The 19,374-nt window shown below is 37.8% G+C and overlaps 1 protein-coding gene across 3 annotated transcripts in view; it reads right to left on the bottom strand.

The window, feature by feature from the left end:
* Positions 1-4,279: 4,279 nt before the first annotated feature.
* LOC128235414 (contactin-like) overlaps positions 4,280-19,374 on the bottom strand; it is a 40,841-nt gene continuing 25,746 nt past the window's right edge. For all 3 annotated transcript variants that reach the window (XM_052950233.1, XM_052950235.1, XM_052950234.1), the window contains 17 exons: positions 15,253-15,437; positions 14,673-14,851; positions 14,385-14,478; positions 13,709-13,829; positions 13,340-13,512; positions 12,958-13,121; positions 11,716-11,842; positions 11,231-11,395; positions 10,856-10,999; positions 10,305-10,399; positions 10,038-10,121; positions 9,494-9,644; positions 9,129-9,250; positions 7,860-8,046; positions 6,832-6,947; positions 6,238-6,415; positions 4,280-5,986 (listed from right to left, as the gene is read on the bottom strand). In XM_052950233.1, the coding sequence (XP_052806193.1) occupies positions 5,862-5,986; positions 6,238-6,415; positions 6,832-6,947; positions 7,860-8,046; positions 9,129-9,250; positions 9,494-9,644; positions 10,038-10,121; positions 10,305-10,399; positions 10,856-10,999; positions 11,231-11,395; positions 11,716-11,842; positions 12,958-13,121; positions 13,340-13,512; positions 13,709-13,829; positions 14,385-14,478; positions 14,673-14,851; positions 15,253-15,437 (2,410 nt within the window). In that variant the 3' untranslated portion in view covers positions 4,280-5,861. The remainder of the gene's footprint in view (positions 5,987-6,237; positions 6,416-6,831; positions 6,948-7,859; positions 8,047-9,128; positions 9,251-9,493; positions 9,645-10,037; positions 10,122-10,304; positions 10,400-10,855; positions 11,000-11,230; positions 11,396-11,715; positions 11,843-12,957; positions 13,122-13,339; positions 13,513-13,708; positions 13,830-14,384; positions 14,479-14,672; positions 14,852-15,252; positions 15,438-19,374) is intronic.

The following is a 19,374-nucleotide window of genomic DNA, read 5'->3' as shown; positions in this document are numbered from 1 at the left end:
CTGCCGCCTACAGGGGACCGTTACACTTCAACCACCAGGAAAGCAGAGCTTTAAAGATTATTGAAGTTCCAACTTACTATGCCTCACAGGACAGCTGAGCTTTCTAGCAAGTGCATAGAAGTGGAGACTATGAACGCACATCCGCCACCTACAGCGGACCGTTACATTTTCAATAAAAATACAAGATAAAGATTTTGTACTTAAAGATGCACTATTACCCCCAAACAAGATGTACCACAATAATTTCTTTTTAATTTACCGAAAGGTATGAATAAATATCGAAAATATTGGTTCTTATGAAGGATGCCGTGTTAGAATTGAAAGAAAGGTGCAGAAAACACAGTATTTCTACTTTTAGCGGCCGATAGTGGATCACTTTAAATCTTTTAGCACCAACAAGTCATTTAATATGTGTGCGTTTTCAGCTATTAAATACATGGTTGCACTCTTGTTATCAGTCAAAAATATATCCCATAAACGCATAATTTTAGTAAAACATTGAAGGTTTATCACTCAATATTTATGTTTGCTATACATGTGTATGTAATGTATTGACTTTAAATAAGAGTGTTACCTAAAACAAGCCATATACTATAAAAACCTAATTTTATTATGTTTATCATATTACTGCATCGATAAGCACTTTCAATACAACGGAAAATATGGCACTATTGACATTTAAGATGATGCATAAGATAAAATAAAATTACATACATTTATATATTAACAGCACCATTTAATGCCCATCGTCAATATAATAAAGGTGAACATGAACAGCTAATGAATTAACAATTAAATGGAAACAAGTTGTCCTTTATTTAAATACTGGCTCGTTATATACATGCTTTTAAAATTTAACAGAAATACAGTTTTTATATCAAAAAAGAAGTTCAATTACAAACATTACACAGCATGAAACTAATGTTACGATCATACACTGTCCGTGCAAGTACCGGCGTTTAGAGAGCGTCGACTTGACCCCGAACAGGTCGAACATGGTGGCGTTGTCAGGTCGAAACACGGTTCCGGCAACAAATGCAACCATGGCAACGAAAAGTCCGAACATGTCTGCAAACATATTGTCATGGCTGCCCCATCTACTGAAGATGAAAGATGCAACAAACAAAACGTACATCGGACCCAGCTTGCTGCGTAGCCCCTGTAGTTTGGCTTTTAGCCATGTTGGTTTTCGCAGGAACTGGGGAATTGCGACCAGTATCACTCGCGACATTTCCCAGGGCACGCTACACGACAAAGCAGGTTTGATGGAAAGAAGAGCTTCTGTTAGCGTACTGGAAGATTCCTGGACAGATAAAGGATCAAGCTGGCTTAAGGCCTCAGTGTGCATGTCTAAGTTGAATTCGAGGGGGTTTACTCGTGAACAGTTTTTCTCCGCAATTGCCGACATTCCTTTCGTGAATAGGAGACCGGTAGCCCAATCAAATATATCGTAACGTACGTCACAAATAGCGACGAGAAACGCAAGGAACACGTCCGTTTTGAAGGCTTTCCAGATCCATTCATCGTTCTTTAATAATAATACGGCTGCTATGGTTATACCAAAGGCTGTCACTTCGGATGGAATGAGAGCAGTGTCCAACAGAAGTCCAACAACTAAGCCCAAAAAGACGGCTGGAAGTCCACTCCTTTGAAAGTTCTTTTTGTAGAATATTGTCGCGGCAATGGCATAGGCCCCACACGAACAAGCAGTAGCTACAACAGTCATTTTCTCCAGCTTTCAAATTACACTTTCAAACAAATATATTTAATTGCTAAAAAAGAAACAGTGAAAAGTCCCGAACTGTCACCGACGATTTTGTTATAATCATAGACTGTGGAATATCACAGTCCGTTATTTAAATACCAAAAAGACGATGGTTCATTTTTGAAAATGGGTTTTTTCACTTGGAAAGTTGACAATTGTGGCGGGAAGGATTTTCTAAAAACCACACTGCTTTCTGTTTTCAATACTAGCGGTGCACGAATATTATACGTGTCAAGGGCAAGTGCATCCACATTAAAATTGCATAAAATGTTTGCATACGTGAACATAGTCATTTTGCAGATAATTTTAACTGGGGCAAGGAAATACTATCAATTCAGCGCGATATATCGCCATGTATATTTTATAGTTTTTTATTTTCTAAGCGCGAAGCTCGCTGGGATCCCAGCGTAATGCACTACAATTATTGGATCAAAACACGCTCACTCGTCTTCGTACGTGCACTATGCACGTAATGCATTCAACAGTGGTAGATTTTTTTTTTTCCAATGGAAGGGGTAGTATTGTTTATTTTGATAACTCATCACAATCGTTATTGAATTTAATCAGGTGGGTGTGTAGATTATCAGAGGCTGGGTCAGTATGAACTATATTAATATCTCGACCACAAAGCTCGTTAAAAGGTTATTAGCATTTACTAAAACAAATGTAGGTAAATCCATACTAATAACCGTTAACCATTTCGTAGTTCATGGCATGGTGCAATGAAAAATTGGAATACAAATCTGAAGTGCTACATGTCAGATTAGAATTCATCACGGGACGCCATCTATACGCGGATGATTTAGTTATGCATACAAACTAATTTAAATATAATAACGGAAAATCCCCCTTTTGTTTAAAGAATACATACAATGATACATAGAAATGTTATTGAATTGCTGTCTACAGCCTGTGACATATTCTTACAACATTCAACGCCTTTAATGCAACGTACAAGTTCATATTTTGTGACTAGGCACTATAACGGTAGACGATGACGAATATTAGAAGCAAAAAAGCTTGCCACTGGAATTAGAAGAAAATAAGCTTGTCACTGGAATTAGAACTAGTGTTCTGAAACTTGTCACAGATTATGCTATTTGTTTGTAAATACATGACATAAATGTCCCATATAAATACTAAGTACTACATTTCCCACGCACTGCTGTAGTTGATGTAGTTGTGCACGGGTTTCACCAACTCCACCAACTGTTAATATAAAATAATTGTCCCAGGTACCAAGGTATCCAAATGTTCTTAGGTTTGTGCAAAAACCATGTAATTCGCTAACCTTACGGATGATAAACTATGGGCACCCTCAATTTGTCAAGTAACCTTTTCGGGAAATAAATATGTATTCATTTCTATAGATCCATGTAGACATATTGCTCACGGAATCAGGTAACGGAAGCCGCTCAATGTTTAGTGCGATTTTTCGTTAACGTCTTTAAAGGGGTAACTTTAAACACACATGTGTATGCAATTTGAAAATTCTAAGCGGAAGTTAAAGCTGTCCAAGCATCACGGACATTGAATGTCAACAAACACAATACAACTTGTCTATAGATGACGGTAATATGATCAGCTGAAACGATTTGATACAACCATGTTAAAAACCTTGACTACGCCCAAGCAGTACGTACACATTGAGCAAAAGCATCTTAAAATCACAATTAAACTTAATAATCCAAATACATGTACGTTCAAATGTTATTTGAACTTCGCCAGGGGATATTTTCGTAGAGTTACAAAGATGTTTAACTTTTGCCTTTCTTTAGATTTTTTTACCTTTTGGTCATGGTCAGGAAAACAATCAATACGACCATTAAGTCCGCGTAAAACTATACAAGGTCAGGCAATGGATTGTTTGTCATTGTTTTAAAGAGACAGTATCATCCTAAATTGCTATTATAGATTATATTGAATTAAAACAGATCGTGCTGAACTTTTATCCTGACGTAAACATGTACATACATCATACATACAAGTGTATATGGTCCGTTAAGAATTATTGAAGTGTTACGTTGTGCTGGTGCATAGATGTTTCAGAACTAATAAATAAAACAAGCGACAGGTGTGTATTATTCATTCTCATTCATCAGAACTTTGTTAATGATAAATCTAGGTGGTACACATAGAATCATCACTCGAGTGAACGAGATTGATATTAGTGTGCATTGCAGGTATTTCTTGATAGTCATTGTACAGAACTTACATGTGCTGCACATTGTGAATGATGATAAATCGTTCACGTGTACATGTTCTCTGATTAGGAACACATCCATTAATTAATTAAATGGCCTGTCTTTGTAATCTTTAATCTCAAAACCGATGCATGTCATTTAACGTGGGCTACAACTTCGTTGATATGTAAATAGTGTGTTATTTAATGTTGACTAGTTTAGAGATAAACTTTTAACTTTGGAATGTTGTGAATAAACAAACCCAATTTTGGAAAATGCAATCTTGGTGGGAGGGTAATAAAACGAAGTGGGGAAATAAAACAATCATAACTAGGATGTTTATTTTTTATTTCGACCAAAAAATGTACAGGGCTGCTGCGTTATTTCGATATGAATATTTTATAATTTGAATAATCATTTTTATATAAACTTCAACTGAACAAAACTTGTAAATGCTTTTGTGTTGTAAATGTCATACAATTACGCGAGTGTATATACATATATATATAAAAGGATATACCTTTGTAGATTTATATAAAATTACAGCATTAGAAATAACTGAAACATTCATATTATGAAATAAAGCTTCGTGTGTTTATGAATGGTGGTATATTCTTATCAATTTTAAATGAAGATACGAAAAACAATAAATAAAAAACAAAACATTTAAAATAGTAGGACCCGTTCTACTAAACAGCACACCTTAACATTCCTTCAATATATCAAGCGGTTGATTGCTTTTTGTAGAAAAGATTTGGTTGTTGGCCTTACAAAAATATTAGTTTCCAGTCAGTGCAGGAATTTATAGAGTAGACATCGAGAGTATTTTGTAGGTCAGGTTTTGATTCATCGCTTTAATTTTTGTAATTATTGTTTGATTTACAATTTCAGGTGTCCAAATTTCTGATACTAAGCAAATTTCGAAAACAATGTTATTTTTTTATGTTTTTCATAATATGGTAATTATTCTAATATGATAATTTAAAATCTTGCCAATGCAACTTGCTTTGTTTTCCTTCAAAATGTTAATTGCAATTCATTTAAGGAATAAATTGCGGGATTGATGTCATTATAGGGGTATGAACGCAGTTGGGCTGGTTAAAGTGTGTTAAGTCCCTTTACTTAAATACACAAAAGTAAGTAACATATTCTTACGCGCAAGCCATTCCGTATTTGGACACCTGCGGTCTCGAAACGTGATCACACACAGAACTTGACGTGATACAGGTCACCAGAAATACGTCATCTCATAATACCCCATATGCATTAGACACATTTAAGCAATAACATCAATTATCATCTATTTTTTTCATAATTCAATGTGTTTAATACGTCACCCCCACATAAGCCTCCCTTACCCCTCGCAGAAATCTTTGCACCCGCATACTACCACTACTTTCATCGTCCTAAAACATCCCTTTGTTTTGATGTCAGAAAATGCATTTATGTCTGGCCGCTGATTGTTTTACGTTCAGATTAGTACTGTTCGGATATGAAATATGACCGGTTAGAAAAATCGATTCGATTCAGTTATACATGCAATGCTGCCTGATGACGAAACTTGACGAAGGTAATATAAATATACATTGTTTAGAACTTTATTGCATACATAAAACTTCAAATGCATATTAAACAATCTTTCATGTGCAAAGGAAACACACACATTTGTTATAAAATAACGTTTTAAAAGTATGTCCGATTAACGGCTAATGTTTATAAACGTAATGGCATGCATAAAGATGAATGGATCAAAGGCAAAAGCAGTATTTTATAACTTAATATACGGTTTGTTTTAAAAATGATGTAATTTATGACTAATATGTACAATTAGCGGCGATTGTGAATGAACATTATGCTTTTATCAAGATGCATGAACGGATCGACATAACACATAATTTATGTAACAACATCTATCAATTAAAATGTCTATAGAAATGAAAGAGGAGACAGGCCAGTAAACACAAAGTCAGGTTTGGAACCACCGCCGACGCCGCCGCCATTACATCTGTTATGGAAGGGTCGAACGGTATAAGGCCACCTGGAACGAGCAAGACATATTTCATATAATTTCACCCATTTATAAGATATAGTTATTTAGATGAACAAACGCACTGCCAGATTCCAAATTGAATATAAAAGCCAGAGTTTGCATATTTTTAGCATGAACTTATAAATTCTATTCGACACACTGACTTTTTCTTAAGTTAATCGACTTGTTTTCTTTACATTTTTTCTGCTTCTGAGGAAACTCTTGAAAGTCAGTATGTATCAGCTAAATGAGTCCCCTACCGAGAGTGAAGTATCGTGTCTCGCTGTGCTGTCCGTCCCCACCGCGGCTGAAGGCAAACACCCTGCACTCGTACACCGTGTCCTTCTGGATTCCGTAGATCACCACTTCCGTTTCCACCCGCTCTGTTCGTACGTCCGTCGCTGATCGGATGTCGTCTGTCGTCTGCCAATAACGCACCTAGCCGGAAATGATGCAACGACGGAAGTCATATTTGAAAAAGGACCCAATGTATAAAAACATATCACTTAATAAACAAAAACATAGTTATTTCTAATTGTAAAAACCTGAAAGGTTTTCAAAATAAAGACTCAGTCTTAAATTCAGGTTTAGAAAGTTTCTCAAACAGATTTTACTTTTAGCGGTTCTGTCGTCTGTGTTTAACTCTGAATGTCTTCTTGAATATGTAATTCAAGACCATAATGTATCCATATAGTCCTCATACTGTAAACAAATTGCCACCCTAAAGCAATAACTCAATAATTGGACACATATATATAGAAACATATATTGAGTTCTTGCACTAAGGTGACGAAATGTTGTATAAAACTGCCTGCATTTGCTATTCGTAATCCACAAACTTGAGTTGTTCATACCACATATCCCTCGATGTTCTCCTCGCCCGTCTGCGTGTTGACGCCCCTCCACTTTAAGCGCACACTACTTCCGCTGTGCGAATACACCCATACCTCCTGGGGATACAGCTTCGGGGCTGAAGAGAAGGGGAATGGAGAGTGATCAAGATACAGTCAAACCTGGTTGAAAGGTCACTTGCTTTAAAGGGCCACCTGTGTTATCGGGCAACTCCATATTCCCCCGTACGTTTTTTTTCCATATAAAATACCTGCAATAAGCGGCCAACTGTCTAACCTAATGTTTAAATTAATTAACTACTTAATTATTCTTGCATAGAAATCTTGAACAATTAGGTGTTATCCTATTGTTGTTTGTTGGAGAGAGAATTATATCTACATTAAAATGTTAATCGTCGTTGATTTTCCGTATCTACAATATATATTATGTCTCTTATATGCAGGGGGTCCAACGTGTTTTGTGTTTTCCGAATATTAAGTGAGGGAAATGTGTGATGCGGAATAATATGGGGGTGCTCGAAGAGATTTTGGTGTTTTGGGAGGATATTTTCACCTCGTAAGTACGTTTTATCACTTTTCTCGCAATATCAATACGCCTACCCGGAGGCCACACGTGTAAGCTTCAATCAGTTTTTTAACCTATGTTTCTAGAGGCATTAAACAAGTTATTGAATGTATAAACTGAACGATTGCTTGTTTAAAAAGTGAAAACAGAACATTGCGTGACTTGAAACTATGTTTTTTAGTCAAAGTGCACCTTTATGTACGATATTTCTTTGTTTAAACACCTTTTATGTTTGGTGAGGAAGTTTTATGCAGTTTTTGTGTGATGCTGAATCAGAATAAGCATGTGTTAATAGAACTTACTTACCAGGTGGAAATATCATCCCAAAACACCAACATCTCTTCGAGCACCCCCATATTATTCCGCATCACACATTTCCCTCACTTAAAATTCGGAAAACACTTTGGACCCCCTGATATATGTTGGGTATAACATGATTATGCGGTTTATACAACCGGAAGCGTACCGTCTTTAAATGTCCGCGCGTGGTAGATCTCAGAGCGCGGTCCCATGGCGGCAGTGTTGAGCACCTGCATATCCACCGAGTACCACGTGTACACGTCTAGACCAATCACAATGCCGTATGACGTCTCACCGCGCCAGCTTATGGCATCCCAACCAGCGTCAGGGTCATCACGGAACTTGTAGTTTACCTGCAGAGGTATTGCAGAAAGTAGACAATTCTCAAAAATGAATGGGAAAGTTAATTTTATTATAATATAAAACACTGTTCAATATATGTGAAATGTTTTTTCTACAGAGAACAATGCGCACTATCTATAATGTCGACGATTCATATTGAAACTGCCAAGCATCGACGAGTTATAGCATCGGAAAATAGTTAAGCTAGATCAGAAAAAGGATACAAGCTAGAGCGGTTACGCCAAGAAAAAGGTAAAAAGCTAGATCGGTAAAGCCCAGAAAAAGAGAAAAGGCTAGATCGGTAACGTCCAGAAAAACGGAAAAAGCTAGATCGGTAACGCCCAGAAAAAGGGAAAAAGCTAGATCGGTAACGCCCAGAAAAAGGGAAAAAAGCTAGATCGGTAACGCCCAGAAAAAGGGTGAAAGCTTGATCGGTTACGCCAAGAAAAGGAGTTAAAGCTAGATCGGTTACGCCCTGAAATGCGGTAAGTGCTAGATCGGTTACGCCCATAAAAAGGTAAACGCTAGATCGGTTACACCATTTGTAAAAGCTAAATCGGTAATGCCCATAGAAATGCTAATATAAAAGCTAAATCGGTTACGCTAAAAATGGCAATATGTAGACCTGTTACGCCCATAAAAATCGGTAAAAGCTTGATCGACTAAGCCCATAAGAAATGGTACAAGCTCGATCGGTTACGCCCATGAAAATTGGTAAAATCTAGATCGATCACGCCCATAATATGGTAAATTTCGATCGGTTACGCTCATAAAACTGGTAATAGCTAAACCGGTTAGACCAAGACTACTCGTAAAAACTAGACAGGTCACTCCCAGCCAAATAGTACTAGCTAGATCGGCTAAGTCCAGACAAACAGTAAATACTAGACCAGTTACAAACAGAAAATTGGTAATTTTTATACCGGGTACACCCATAAAAATGGTCAAAAGCTGGACCGGTCACGCAAATAGAAAGGTGGCAAAAGCTAGACCGGTTACAACCAGAAACAGATGGTAAAAGGTAGACCGGTAGCGCAAACACTTGACACAACCCAGTTGACCACACAGTCTCTTAAAGGCATGATACACTTACTTGGTACCCTAGAAGTGTCCCTCCCATGAATTGCCTGATGTTAGGCACGATGTCCCACGTGACCTGGATGGCGGTCGAGTTGTACGGCCACGCGTACACGTTCGTAACCGCGCCCTTCGGGACTGAAATCGGAAACGGACAATCGTATTAGGTCATTGTATTGTTTATCACTAATGGTGATAAAGCATCGCAACAAGAAACAAAGCAAGTCGACCATGTTTAACATGGACTAACTAACCAATGTTTCATTTTTGCAATCGATTCTTAAAACCTAGATCAATGCTGTTGGAATGCAGTTCTATATTGTATACTCGCTAACAAACATAAAAAATGAGTGCATTTTTTTATAAAACAAGGGCACTCACTGTCCTCCGCGGAGTAGATGAACACCCTGTCAGGCGAGATGGGTCCCTGTCCGAGGTTGTTGAAAGCCGCGACCTTGACCTCATATAGCAGCCAGAAGTTGTCCAAGCCCACCGTCACCACGTACTGACCAATGTTCTCCGTCAAGTTAACCTACCGTTGTATGACGTAATAGATAAGTCGGTTCACTAAACACAACATAGCGCCTTATACGACAACACGAAGAGCACGAAAGTCCGTGCTTGCCCCATGCAGACCTTATACTTGAGCATGTGATTTGTATCAGGGTGTACTATTAACAACGGCAGTTTCTGTTCACAAATGACATTGAGGTTATTCAAAGTTTTTGAAAAAAGGTCTTCTTTAAATTGGCTAGAGTGCACGTGTTGCAGCTATCCTAAATGTGTATTATTTTCCTGACCGTGACTTCTTTAAAATGACGAAATATCTGTTATTAAACTTGATACATAATCGGACGTTTTTCTTGTTCACGTTTTTATACGCAAGAGAAAGGTTGTTATATGCTTTGTTAGGAAGAACATGTACCTCGCTGTATCTTGTGGTGTTAGCGAGGCGCCAGAACACTCGGTACCCGACTCCACCCGAGCCCTGGTCCTCCGGGGGTAGGGGCTGAAATACCGCTTAACATGAATACTACTCGTGCTACATTCAGCAATCAGAATAAACAAAACTTGGTTTTATGATTCCTTGTTCAAAGATCAAATATCAGCATCAGGTTCATGCACGTATAAATATTGGACAAAACTAGCAATCAAACGTGTACACGTAATAACTTAAATAAGGCAGCATTACCTGCCATGTTATGGTAAGTAGACCAACTACACCCCCACCGCCGCCGACCTCACGTGGGTAGATGATAGGTGGAGCCCCGGGGATCCGATACATCGCTATATATAAGAATAGCAGAGCTTGACCATATCAATCAAACTATCAGACTGTTTACTATGACCAACAGTTCGAAAAATATTTTATTTTCAAGTGGCTAGTCCAGGCGTGTCCACTGTATTCTCGCTGTATTCAGTACGAATATGACTTACACTGCCGAGGACTGTGTTCAAATATGCCATATACTGCATTGACTTTACGCCGGATTTTGATTTGTCATTTTAAAAGCTTCTACCGAAAACAACCGCTACCGTTCAATGTATTCATTTTTTATTATACTAAATGGGAGTTTCAACAGCCCTGTACATGGAGACGTTCACGCCAATACTAATTAATTATCATATATGTTTGCTTAACAATAAAAAATGAACTGTAAATATTTTGCATTTACCTATTTGTTTTACTGTCACATACTAGCAAGTAATTGTTTTCTTCAGAAGGGAGACAATTTGACCTACTTGAACTAAGGCTCGGCTGGCCAACCCCCAGCCCGTTTGCTCCTCTCACCCGGAAGTAGTAGCCGTTTCCGGGTTTCAGGTTGGTCACGTGGTACAGGTGACGCCGGTCCCCACCCTCCCATATCGTCCCTGCTGCTGGTATGCCTAACAGGGACAAACTTTTGACTCAAGCAGTGAACGTTTGAAGCGTTTCGGCAGATTAAAGGATGCATACTAGTATATCCATTGTCTTCGTGTATTATTCTTAAGGTCCAAACATACTGAATACAATTCAGAAGTCCATAAACGATAATATAAAAGCGTACTATGCTTTTAAAAGGCATTTTCATGAATCATTGCATAATACAATACAAATATCAGTACTAACGGACGTACCTGCGGCAATGACGACCCATGTGTGGTTGTGCTCCGTACAGGCCTCTATGTGGTGAATGTCGACATCCGGTCCGTGCTTAGCGCCCTCCGTCCACACCAACGTCACTGTGCTGTTGGAAACGCCCCCATCGGCCACAAACACACCCGCCGGAGGTCCCGGGGGTCCTGGGGATAGATCAGGGTAGATAACGGGAGAATACGCGCTAGAACAGTACATTAAACTGAGATGAAACCCACTGTCCAAAAGCACTGGTAAGAGGTGAGCCTTGTGTTAGAAAACAAACACCTGAATCTGTGTTGAGCGGCTCAACTTGTTTATTTGCGGAATGAACTTGCCATCCTTCATACATGTTCCAAATTTAATTTTACTAAAGTTGATACCAAACAACTTCTATGCAAAAACGTAAACAAACCCACTGCTTGCGTTATCATGAACAATAAACGTCCGTCTGTGCGCATAATTTCCCAGAACCGCAGTTACTCACCCTCCACGATATACACGGCGGAAGCGTTCACTGCGCCATGCGGGGTCCATGCCGAGCACGTGTAGGTTCCCGCATAGTGGTACTGGGCGTTTGTGATGTACAGAGTACCGGGAGACTGTGGAGTACCCTGGAGTTCATAGTTAAAAGTATTAATTTGGCAATTTTGAGGCAACACACTTATAAAAGTCGCCTTACAGTTGATGTTGTTTACATTTTATGCACTAATGTTACGTTTACATGCCCATCATTTGCCCCAAGGGTAAACTTTCCACAGGGGGTCAAGGTACAATATATAACGCAATTATGAGCTAAACGCTTGTCGGCGAAACGCCAATAATTTCGAGCCCGCCAGTTTTGAAACAAAAATTGCTCTTTGACCATGAATGTAATTATTGGTTAGTCGATGTCTATTCATGACAGTGATGTCAAACAATCCAGACAAAAACGTATCTGACCATTGAAGTTCCTGTATGTTATCTCACCTATATATGGGTCTTAAGTACGACATGCCATTTTACCATGGTCACTTGTGCTCAGTTATGTTAAAACCCACCAATTTATCGCCAGGTTACAGGATGTTGACTTATGACCCTAAGTGTGAGCTTGACCTTTGACCTACATACATGGTTACGCATCACATGATGAATATTACGCTTTAATCTCTGGTCTTACACGCGATACACAGCCTTCACATGGTAATCGCTTGTGCCCAGTTATTTCAAAATCCCCAATGTATCGGTAAGTAACAGCCCGAGCAAGCCAAATCTTGACCAATGACCCTTTAGGGTGACCTTGACATTCGACTTATAGACATTGGTCATTCACTCGACACACTGTCTTGCTATTATGAAAACTTGTGCACGTTTAACAAAAAAAAAACGATGCATGGCTAAGCAACAGCCCGGACAAGTTAAAATATGACGGACAGACGTAAGTACGGACGGACACAGGCACGCACATACACCGTATCACAAAGGGGACACATTGCTGACGGATGGGCGCAAGCACGTACGCTCTCATTCCATTTTGTTTTCTGAAAACAGGCAGTTTTTAAAAAAAAGCTTTATACTGTGATAACATTTTCCTTCTTATATCATTTTGTTGCTCGGAGTTGAAATAGCCAAAAGGGCAAATTTACCCGGCCTCCAAATCAAGTTATCCTAGTGTGTAAATGCGTTTATACACACATATTTTCCACCCAAGTTTAAAAACTAAATTAGTTAAAATTGAACAACATCTAACAATTGTGTACTGTTTCTGGCGCTTAGTATCGATAAGGCGATCATTGAAGCTCCACATGTAAATGCTGTCGGCACCTCCGGGGAACGAGGCGGAACACATCAGAACGGAAGTTGCGTTCACGCGCCCAAACGTATTGGTAGGTTTCGTCGTCAGCACTGTGTTCTCTGGAAACATGCATGTTTTTCTCAATGGCGACTTATACATGACTGAATACATATATTCTAAAACATAAACATAACCCTTCTGCCCAAACCGATCAGTCTATTTTCTATAAAGAAATCCACTTGTGTACTGATGTGTTGAGCGATGTCCTTTGAGTTGGATTCAGGACTCGGGCGCCATCAAAGCTTATGGAAACATTACTTCATACTGGCATACATACGAACAACTGTGAGAGTTCCGCAGCTATTGTCGGTGCCTAGGCTGTTGGCAGCGGTGCAGCAGTACTGGCCAGCGTCCGCCGCGACCACTTCTGCCAACAGAAGGTCGCCGTCCGCCATCAGTCGCAACCGAGAGCTGCCGTCGTCCGGTACAGCGTTCAGGTCCACACCGTTTCTGGTATCAAATGAATCACTCGTAATGTGTTATCTAATTAAAACGAACTGTAAAGCGCAAACATTTCATGTTGTCTCTATAAAGCAATGTCTTAAATTCTAGAGATAAACGTTAGGTATGTGTAACCACCTATTAAGACACCTACAATTAGCGGATTCTGATAAAGAGCATAAGATGGAAGCAGGCCACACGATACCTTGACCATGAGAACTCCGGTTTAGGGGCCGCCTCCGGGGAGCAGTCTAACCGCACCTGACTCCCGATTGCCGCGCTTATACTTTCCTGTAGAGGATCCTTCGCGAATGTAGGCTTGAATGCTTAAATAAAATTGGTTAATAATATAATTCACATTGTATGTTTGCAATTAATTATTTGTATTTATTTCTAGGTGCGAAAGGCAAATTATTGGTGTCCGGTCATTTTGGTGATCGCATGGTCGGATATTTGGGGCAATATCCCACCTGTCCTTGCTCACCACACAATACCTTGGCTTTCAGACCCATTTCAAATATACCGCAAAAAAGCTTACAAACGTAGCGTTTTAAAGTAATTTAACGTTATTATATATTCAAGGACTCAACCTATTCATCATTGAATACTGTGAATGAACATTTTAATAAAAACAATTATTAACGCGACGACCAAAGGGAGACAAAACACGCTGTCGTATTTAGCGCGAATTCAAGCCTCACCGATTAAGACTACTTTTTGTAAGCCTACAGTTAATCCCTCTGACACATGGGTTGTGCGCCAATGAAGGCAACATCGACCGTTAGTGTTGATTGTCATACCGTGGTGCAAGCATTTAGGGGAGGGGACAGAGAGGTTGTATAGCTATTATTTAGATGTGTCTGCACACCGTGAGCACATACCGAGGACCCTGAGTTGGGCGCCGCTGTACGAGACACCGTGAGTGTTGAGTGCCACACACTGATACATCCCGCCGTGCCGCGCCGCGTCTACGCTCTATAATATAAAACATAATTACATATTTCGCATTATTTGATGATTAATTATTTATAAATCAACCTTAATTCTTTGGGAGCCTTAGTGGAGGACGTTTTTGTTATTTTCAAGTACTAGTATTACACGTACGTATATTGGTAAAGGCACAACTAATTTATGGTCCTCAATAATGTCCTGTAGCTCCGCCGTCTCACCATGATTGTGAGTACATTAGTTGAGACGTGGAGGTCCCCGGGTACCGGAAACAGTGGATGTCCGTCCTTGTACCACATGTAAACGGCCCGCGGGATCGCCTTCGCCTCGCACCGCCACGTGAGCCGGCTCCCCACATCCGCATGCGTGTTGGGGAGCGGGGAGATGAAGTATGGACGGGCTGAAGCAGTACAATGTCGTTAAAATACGGTGTATTGGCCTTTTTTTATAAACATCAATATCGGTCACAACAAATGCATTGGATATTGAAGTCGCCTCGGTGCTTTGCTTTGAGTATTCGGGTCATAATCGTGTACGCTTCCTAGTAAAAACCTTTCAACAAAAATATTAATGTCTTGATACTAGCAAGGTTTTCGAAATACATGATTATCAACATTTTAGTCATGTGATCAAATGGTATGGGTTAAGAGACGGGGGACGGATTCATTACATGGATTCATTTTTGGTACTGGCCAATAGTAAACAACCGAATTTGAGTCCGAAAGAGTAGAATATTGCCAAGAAGAAACACATCTACAAAGGCATTTACTTTTTCTTTTTTCTTTATAAATGGTATCTTACTTTCTATGACGAGATGATGAACGGCGACGGCTGTGTTTCCTGTCGTGCGGGAGACGGTGCAGTGGTACGTTCCGGCGTCATCGAGGCTCACATCCGGTAGCGTCAACACGCGGTTGTGGTCCGTCTGTATCGCTCCTTCCGGCAGCGATTTGTCCTTCCGAGACCACGAGTATATAAGCGGAAGTCTGCAAATACGGAGATAATTGTTAACCTTATGATTATTTATATAGGCGTTCGTGTTTGATAATCTTATTTGCAATCTTAGTTAATAATGTTTAGGTATTCAGTCTTTAAGCATATTTTCCCCTCACTTTTTAGGTCCAGTAACTATAACTATTGCATATTTCTCAAATTGTCTTGGTTTTGTCAATTCAGTTTTGCTTTTAAAATGTCCAATTAGGTTGATTTCTGCTTAAAAGTCTGAAAACAAACAAACGTTGGTCCTTCAGAACATGTCTGAAATCCTGTCACAATAACAACCGCCATACATCAGTATGAAACTAAGTAGTAGTTCGATGACATGAAGAGAGATATTAATTATTAAGATAATATTTCATGCACCCGGCGCCCCCCCCCCCCTCTAAAAATATCCAAATTTACTTTTTATTTCAATATCGGAGCAAAAAGTAATACAATACGCTTAAAATGCACCGTCTCCGACTACAAATTGTTCAATGTTCTTCAAGGAGTAACCATAAAGCCCCTTGTAAATAGGGTATGCCATATACTTTCGGATCTGACGCAGGGGGCCAACGTGTGTTGTGTTTTCCGAATTTCGAGTGAGGGAAATGTATGATGCGGAATAAAATGGCGGTGTTCGAAGAGATTTTGGTGTTTTGGGAGGATATTTTCACCTGGTAAGTAAGTTTTATCACTTATATCGCAATATAGATTTGCCTACCCGGAGGCAACACGTGTAAGCTTCTATCATTTTTTTAACCTATATTTCTAGAGGCATTAACAAAATAGTTATTGAATGTATAAGCTGCGCGATCAATTGTTTACGAAGTGAAAATAGAAAAATGCGTGACTTGAAACTGTGTTTTAGCCAACGTGCACCATTCTTGTACCTATTCTAACTATTTTACAATGATTTTTTTTTTGCATATCTTTTTCTTTTCGACGTTTAGTGCACTTACATGGGCATTATACGGCCGATTTTTCTAGGTTTAAACACCTTTTATGTTGGGCGAGGAAGTTTTATGCAGTTTTTGTGTGATGCATTTATTATCAAAATAAGCGCGTGTTAATAAAAGTGTAATTAAGACACGAGCTGTAAGACAAGTTAAAATTTATAACAAAAGGCAATTTGTTATCCAATCAGAACGTACCGCGTATTTGCTATGTATTGTTATGTAAAATAACCTACCAAATACATTTGTATACTATTCTAGCAATTCATATATGTGCTCATTAACTTATTACTCTTTATATATGTTAACAAACTATTTTGTTTCTTGTTTTTCAAACATACTTTAATGTTAAATGTTTAATCAAAATTATGATGGATATTTAATATCGATTCTTGTTAAATAAAAAGTAGAAATTGGAACGAAATGTCATTGGGATGAAATATCGGTGATCTATCTATAAATACTTTAGGACCGACTCAAATCGAGATCCCTAACGATGTATCTTTATCTCAGTATGTCATTTCAAAACTAATAATTATGATTGTGAGGGAGCAAACGCTATATATACATGTATGTTAGCACTAGGAAATTGTGATTATCGCTGTTCGCTTCTCTATGGTAAATTGCCAGTGTAAACGTAAGACATGCACTAAAGTTGATGAATTGTACAAAAATATGGGTAAAGGTTTCTTTCCAAATAATTTCCTAGTGTTCATAAACTTACCTAATGGTTCGTTAATTTCATATAACCATAGTTATCTCGCGATCTACAAAATCTCTAGCAAGGCCAGTTTTTTTATTCTTCGTTTTACGGGAAATTTTCAAAAATAAGCGCCAGGAGGAGGGAATAAAATTAAGAAAAAGATGACGAAAAATGAGCGTCGAGAAAAAAAATAAGAATAAGATGGATTTTTATTTTTTTTATTTTTTTCGGAAACATTTAAAGAATGTATGTTTTTAAGTTGTGCACACTTGTTTCGTACTCCATACTGCCTGTTGTATAATATACCTGTATAATAAAGTCAAAACAAGATACCTGATGATTATGTTATGGATGATGCTCTGCCTAGAAATAATAAGAAAAATTGTTAATGAACATGGGAAAAATATGTTAGAATTTTGTAAAACAACTGGTTTGAGAATGTTGAATGGAAGGTGTGGTTTAGATGATAAAAATGGTAATTATACATGTATAAATGCACAAGGGTGTAGTGTAGTGGATTATGTTTTATGTAAAACAGACTTGTTTGAATATATATCAGCATTTGAAGTCAAAGAACCAAATATCATATCAGACCATTGTGTGGTCAGTTTTAGCATAAAAGCTAGTGTGCCAGATAATAATATCCTTAATAATGATAACCATGCTATTAACAGTGTACCCTTTAGATATAAATGGGATACTGATAAGAAAGATGTGTTTTTACATTCTTTATGTGAAGAGTGTAATGTTGATAAATTTGCTAGGTTACATGCAGAAATAAATATTTCTAGAGACAATAATGATTTAGATGTTAACCTTCAGTCATTAACAGATATTATGGACAATATATGTAGTCCTTTGTTTAAAAAAAAATATCGGAAAAAGTAAAAATAAAAATATTATTTTAAATGATGTAAAAAAAGATGCAGACTATTTTGATGAAGACTGCAAAGACTTGAAAAAAAGGTATTATAAATGCTTGAATAATTTTAGACAACTTTCTAGTGATGGAAATAGAATAAATATGGTGCAGGCTAGAAGTAACTTTAAAAAAACAATCAGAAAAAAGAAATTTTTGTATGATAAATCACAATCACATAAATTGGAATCAATGAGATTTTGTAATGCTAAGTTGTATTGGAAGATGTTAAAAGGTCACAGAGTACAAAAAACATGCTCACTAACATCAAATGATTTTATTGAGTACTTTAAGTCCATAAATGATCCTGAATCTGTATTTTATCAGCCGGATGAAGATGTGTTGCATTTTAATGAAAGGTATTTAGATGGTGAGTTAAATATTATGTTCCAGGAATTAAATGTCCCTTTTACGGTTGTAGAAGTTAGAAAAGCTTGTAAAAAACTTAATAATGGTAAAGCCAGTGGGCCAGATTATTTTATAAATGAGTTCTACAAATCTGGATGTCATAATGAAGCATTTTGTAATGTTTTATGTGCAATGTTTAATAAGTTATTTGATTGTGGTTATTACCCAGACAAATGGTCAGAAGGATTTATTATACCACTACATAAGAAAGGGGCTGTAAATGAACCAAGTAATTATAGGGGTATAACTTTGTTAAGCTCGGTGGGAAAATTGTTTACAAAAATATTGAATACTAGACTTAGTGAATGGGCAGAAAATTATCATGTGTATATTGAGGCCCAGGCTGGTTTTAGGCAAAAGATGGGCACTATTGATAATATATTTGTATTACATAGTATAATCACATGTTTACTTGATAGCAATAAGAAATTATATGCAGCATTTGTTGACTTTTCCAAAGCTTTTGATTATGTTGTTAGAGATATACTCTGGTATAAATTGAAAAAACTTGGTGTTAGGGGAAAGATGTTAGATATTATACGTTCTATGTATATGAATGTTAAGTCAAAAGTGAAATATAACAATGAATTAAGTAATGATTTTTCATGTTTATTAGGGGTACGCCAAGGAGAATCTCTATCTCCGTTTTTATTCTCAATGTATCTTAATGATATAGGAGAGTATTTATGTACTAATAACTATCAAGGTATTGATTTTGATGTGTTTAAAATATTTATATTACTCTATGCTGATGATATAGTTTTGCTATCTGATACAGAGGCAGGATTACAAGAAGGGATGTTATTATTAGAAAATTATTGTGAAAGATGGAAATTAAGTGTGACTCCAGAAAAAACGAAGGTTATGGTGTTTAGAAAAAGAGGAAGATTAAGTAGAAATGTAAAATTTATGTATAAGGGTAGAGAATTAGACATAGTGGATAGATTTACTTACCTTGG

Source organism: Mya arenaria, chromosome 5 (genome assembly GCF_026914265.1).
Source record: "Mya arenaria isolate MELC-2E11 chromosome 5, ASM2691426v1".
Taxonomy (NCBI): Eukaryota; Metazoa; Mollusca; class Bivalvia; order Myida; family Myidae; genus Mya; species Mya arenaria.
The sequence above is the reverse complement of the archived record's forward strand: the minus strand, read 5'-3'. Positions and strand labels throughout refer to the sequence as shown.